Source organism: Manacus vitellinus, unplaced genomic scaffold (assembly GCF_001715985.3).
Source record: "Manacus vitellinus isolate BGI_N305 unplaced genomic scaffold, ASM171598v3 scaffold_32_pilon, whole genome shotgun sequence".
NCBI classification, from domain to species: domain Eukaryota; kingdom Metazoa; phylum Chordata; class Aves; order Passeriformes; family Pipridae; genus Manacus; species Manacus vitellinus.
Genome location: NW_021940460.1, coordinates 7,122,464 through 7,127,514, shown reverse-complemented (window position 1 = coordinate 7,127,514; position 5,051 = coordinate 7,122,464). Strand labels below are relative to the sequence as shown.

The window sequence follows — 5,051 nt, the reverse complement described above, 5'->3', positions numbered from 1 at the left end:
AGCGTGTGGCTGCCCTGGGCATGCCGTGTGCTCTGCACATGGTGACTGTACCCCTGTGCCTGGCTGCCAACTCCATGATCCCTCTCTGGGTGGCAGCAGGGGATGGATAACCAGGGCTTTTGGTGGGTTTGGGGATCACTGCCCAGACCAGTGTGCCTGGGGGTGGGGAAATGCTGGCATCCCTGTGGGAGCCCAGGCACACTGTGGTGGCTGGGATGGATGATGTCCTGGTGGTGCCATATGAATCGTGGCCGTGCCAGGGCCCTGTGGCCTGTCAGGGTGCTGCTTCTGCTCTCTGCCTCTCACCCCTTCTCTTCTTTCTCTCCTGCTTCCTTGCTGCCATTAGCTGGACCCCGCCGCCTCCGCCTCGGCACCCAGCCAGGTACTGTACCCCCGTCCTCAGGAACCCTCTGCCTCCACCAGCGACCCCCCGCCATCCTCTGTGTCCCGCTGGGCTGGCGTCTGCGCCCGCGCCTCGTGCTGGAGCGTAAGGCTTTCCCATCCCACCCTGCTCTGTGGGCTGCCGCGGCACCCACGGGGCTGGAGGGTGCCAGGGCAGCCGGGGCTGGGTGCCTCTCCCCAGCAATGCCATGCTGGGAAGCTGGGCATCCCGGGGGGGTGCTCTTGGTGGAGGTGGCAGAGCTGGGGCGGGCAGGGGCACGGAGCAGGACGTGAAGGGGCAGAGCACTGGCACAGGCAGGACGCATGGCTTGTGGCAAAGCAGCCGTGGTGCGCAGTGCTGGCAGAGCTCAGAGCGGGTCAGTGCAGTGACCCCCAGCCCCCAGGGCTTTGGCAGCGTGACCTCATGGCCAACATCCTTCCCGGCTCCATGTGTCTCCAGCACAGCACTGGACATGCCACCCTGCTGTCCACAGCAGTGGCCGTGGCACCAGGAGTGCTCACAGGGTGTGGCAAGGTGGCACTTTGCCCCTGCTCGCTCCCCTCGCCGCTTTCCGTGCTGTTTGCGGGGCAGGGCTGAGCCCTTCTCGCCTTCAGCCCTGTCTCTCGGCCTTGCCAGGGTCCAGTGGACGATGCGCCGGCAGCTCCCCTTGGCCCCGTCCCTGCCGCAGCTCAGGTTTGGCTTTAGGGCTTATCCTGCTCTCGGGTGCCGGCTACGCCAGCCCGGCATTTTCCATGCTGTGGTCCTGTGCCATGTCCTGTGTCCTCACGTTATGTGCCTGCAGTGTGTCCTTTGTGTCCTACAGCATGTCCCTGCAGCATGTCCCATGTCCCCACAGCATACCCAGTGTCCCTGCATCCTGACACGTGGCTGGAATGGGTGCCCTGTGTCAGGGCTGCAGTTTGGGAGCTCAGGCTCTTCAGGCTTGCCCGAGGTGGCTGTGGTGAATGAGCCTGTGGGTCACTTGGCTTTATGTCTGCCCTGAGCTGTAGCAGGGCCCTGGTGGTCTCTGCAGCCCCGATCCCACTGGGGTCCCTGGAGACAGTGGGCAAATGGGAACTGGGGCTGGGAACGCTTGTGAAGAATGGCTGTGGCTGGCCCACATGAGGGCCCGTGGCCAGTCAGCCTGCTCCCTCCAGCCCCAGGGATGTGGGGAGGGGGCAAGACAGAGCAGGGGCAGGTGACCACAACCACTCCACATCCTGCTGTTCCACAGGCCAAATCAGAGGAGCAGATAGCAGCTGAGGAGGCCTGGTACGAGACCGAGAAGGTGTGGCTGGTGCACAGGGATGGCTTCTCCTTGGGTGAGTCAGGGGCACTGCTGGGACGTGGCATGCCCTGTCCTTCCCGCGGCACATCCCCCATGCAGTGTCCCCAGGGGGCTGCCAGCACGGCCCCACTGAGTACCTTGTGCCCCTCGCAGGCAGCCAGCTGCGGCCAGAGGCGGGCAGTCCCCTGCCTGAGGGCAAGGTGAAGGTGAAACTGGACCACGATGGAGCTATCCTGGAGGTGGAGGAGGATGATGTGGAGAAGGTAGGGCTGCGGGGCGGGGGGACAGTGGGGCAGATCCCCGTTCCCAGCCTGACGCCCCCCTCGACCTTGCTGCCAGGCGAACCCCCCATCGTGCGACCGCGTGGAGGACCTCGCCAGCCTCCTCTACCTCAACGAGTCCAGCGTGCTGCACACGCTGCGGCAGCGCTACGGTGGCAACCTCCTGCACACCTACGCCGGGCCCACCATGGTCATCATCAACCCGCTGAGCTCCCCCTCCATGTACTCTGAGAAGGTGACCGTGCTGCGGGGGGCACACCAGAGGGGACAGGCGGCTGGGAGCTGTGGCATCGTGCAGGGGGAGCTGTGGGGTGGCAGGGTGCTGACCCTCGCTCACCTGCCCTGTCCCCACCAGGTCATGCACATGTTCAAGGGGTGCCGCAGGGAGGACACGTCCCCGCACATCTACGCGGTGGCCCAGGCCGCGTACCGCAGCATGCTGATGAGCCGCCAGGACCAGGCCATCGTGCTGCTGGGCGCCAGCGGCAGCGGGAAGACCACCAACTGCCAGCACCTGGTCCAGTACCTCGCCACCATCGCCGGCAGCACCGGCAAGGTCTTCTCCGGTGAGTCCCCAGCAGGTTGTGGGGTCCCCGTGTGCTGCCTGCGCACGCCCCTTGCTTTGCACTCACAGCCCCCCGCACGTGGCAGCGGCTGGACACGCACCACATGGGCTGTCACTGCCTCACGCCGGTGCCTTTGCCGCACTCTTGAGGGCTGCCATGGTGCGGAGCATGGCACAGGAGCAGCAGCACCGGCAGTGCCAGCTCCAGCTGCCCGCCCGCCGCACAGCCCCTGCACCCCACCGCCCTGCTTCTCTTCCTGCAGCGGAGAAGTGGCAGGCTCTCTACACCATCCTGGAGGCTTTTGGCAATAGCAGCACCAGCATGAACAGCAACGCCACCCGCTTCTCCCAGATCATCTCTCTGGACTTCGACCAGGCTGGGCAGGTGGCATCTGCCTCCGTACAGGTGAGGGGGCTGGGATGGCCCCCCCCAGCATGGGAGCCAGTCCATCCTCACCAGTGTGGCTTCTCTCAGTGTGGGAGTCGGTTTGTCCTCACCGGGATGTTGCCCAAAGAAGCTGTGGATGCCCCTGTCACCCCTGGAAAGTGTTCAAGGCCAGGTTGGACAGGATGTGGAGGAACCTGGTTTAGTGGATGGTGTTCCTGCCCATGGCGGGGGGTTGGAACTTGTTGAACTTTAGGGTCCCTTCCAACCCAAACCATTCCAGGACTCTATGATTCTCATGATGTTTTCCTATGCTACAAGCTCTGCTGCAGACCTCCACCAGCTGCCCAGCCATGCTTGCAGCACTCAGCAGCCTGGCATCCTTCTCTTGTCCTTGTTCACACCTAGGTCAGATGGGCTCCCTGTCCCTGCTGAGTTAGTCCCAAAATCGGAGGGGCTGTCTTCCAGATGCCTCTCTGGTGTGATGACAGCAGAGCCCTTAAAGTCCAAGAGAGCTGGTCCATGCTACTATAGTAGTATTCACCAGAGAGCAGATGCTTGTGAGCTATTTGAATGATTGCATTCACATGGTGCCCTGTGGTGGGAGGGAGACCCTCACATCTCTGTGAGGACCCTGGGGAGGCAGCAAGGATGAGACCAGGGTGGGCTGGAGGGTCTCAGTGGGAGCGGGGCACTTGGGGACAGTTCCCATCTCTCCCACCTCCTCCAGACACTGCTGCTGGAGAAGCTGCGTGTGGCCAGGCGCCCGGCCAAAGAGGCCACCTTCAACGTCTTCTACTACCTGCTGGCCTGCTCTGACAGCACCCTGCGGTGAGCTGGGGGGCGAGGGCACAGCCCCCAGCCCGTGGGGGTCTCTGGGGTCTTCCACATGGAGCCAATCATGGTGTTTATCCCCACAGGACTGAGCTTCACTTCAACCACCTCGCAGAGAACAACGTCTTTGGCATTGTGCCCCCCTCCAAGGTCACTGCCATGGGAGACTGTGGGAGGGACAGGGGTCTCTGACCCGTTTGAGTGCAGGGGGAGGCAGAGCCGGGCTCCCAGACTGATGGCTCCTGTTGTTTCCCACAGCCAGAGGAAAAGCAGAAGGCGACCCAGCAGTTCAGCAAGCTCCTGGCAGCCATGAAGGTGATGGGCATCTCGGGTGATGAGCAGAAAGCCTTCTGGCTCATTCTGGGGGCCATTTACCACTTGGGAGCTGCTGGGGCCACCAAAGGTAATGAGCTTCTCCAGGCTGGGAGCCATTAACGGGTGGAGGTTTGGGACTGATGAATGCAAGGGGTCCCAGAGCCATTGCTGGCACCTGGGCACCTTGCAAACAGCCCCCCCCAGTGCAGCTGAGTCCTGGGGGTATGTGGGGGGCTGTGTCAGCCCAGGGTGGCTCACCCTGCCACCCTGGGTGTTCTGTGGCACCCAACTTTGTCCCCATGGCTAGGGTGGTCCCATTAACTGGTGGGAATTGAACACCCCAGTCTCTGGGTTGGCTCCTGCCAACGTGCATCAGAGGGGGCCTGACTGGGGTTGAGGGAGTTGGGGGGTGCATGTGTCCCCCATTCCCAGTGTAACACCTCTCCCTTCATCCTCCTCACAGAGCCACTGGCAGATGGAGCTGGTAATGGGGGGGAGGGGGGCTCTGCTCTGGGGGGTGCCACACGGTGCTGGTTTTGGGGCTGAAACGGGGGCTTGGGATGCTGCTGGTGTGCTGGGACCAACCCTGACCCCCAGCTGGTTCCTGATGCCCATGAGTACCCCCAATCCAGTCCTGTCAGCATATTGGTGGTGTGGGGCAGAGCTGCCCTGGCACCCAGAGCACACCGTGGGTGCTTGGTCTGGCTCCAACAGCACCAGCTTCACTCTCCATCCCTGGGGGTGGCAAATTAGGCTTTGAGGGCTGCTCTTCTCCCCCTGTGGCTTCCTTTTCTCCCCACGGTGCTGGAAGCCCCAGTGGTGCTGCACACTGGCAGGAGGGCTGGGGCATGGCAACCCCAAAATGAGCACCCGGAGCTGGTGGCTGCACCTAGGGAATTTTCAGCCCTGGGAGAAGAGACATGTTGGGGATGAGGAGGGAGAGACTGGAGTGGTCTGAGTGTGCACTGGGGTGCAGGGTTGGTGCATGTGGTGCTCTTGGG

At 63.1% G+C, this 5,051-nt stretch overlaps 1 protein-coding gene across 1 annotated transcript in view; it reads left to right on the top strand.

The window, feature by feature from the left end:
* The window catches only part of MYO18A (myosin XVIIIA), a 35,668-nt gene that overhangs the window by 9,295 nt on the left and 21,322 nt on the right, over positions 1–5,051 (top strand). The window contains exons 4-13 of the mRNA XM_029961286.1: positions 347–382; positions 1,019–1,075; positions 1,617–1,704; positions 1,824–1,933; positions 2,010–2,186; positions 2,307–2,517; positions 2,780–2,922; positions 3,632–3,732; positions 3,822–3,885; positions 3,994–4,138. Of these exons, the coding sequence (XP_029817146.1) occupies positions 347–382; positions 1,019–1,075; positions 1,617–1,704; positions 1,824–1,933; positions 2,010–2,186; positions 2,307–2,517; positions 2,780–2,922; positions 3,632–3,732; positions 3,822–3,885; positions 3,994–4,138 (1,132 nt within the window). The remainder of the gene's footprint in view (positions 1–346; positions 383–1,018; positions 1,076–1,616; positions 1,705–1,823; positions 1,934–2,009; positions 2,187–2,306; positions 2,518–2,779; positions 2,923–3,631; positions 3,733–3,821; positions 3,886–3,993; positions 4,139–5,051) is intronic.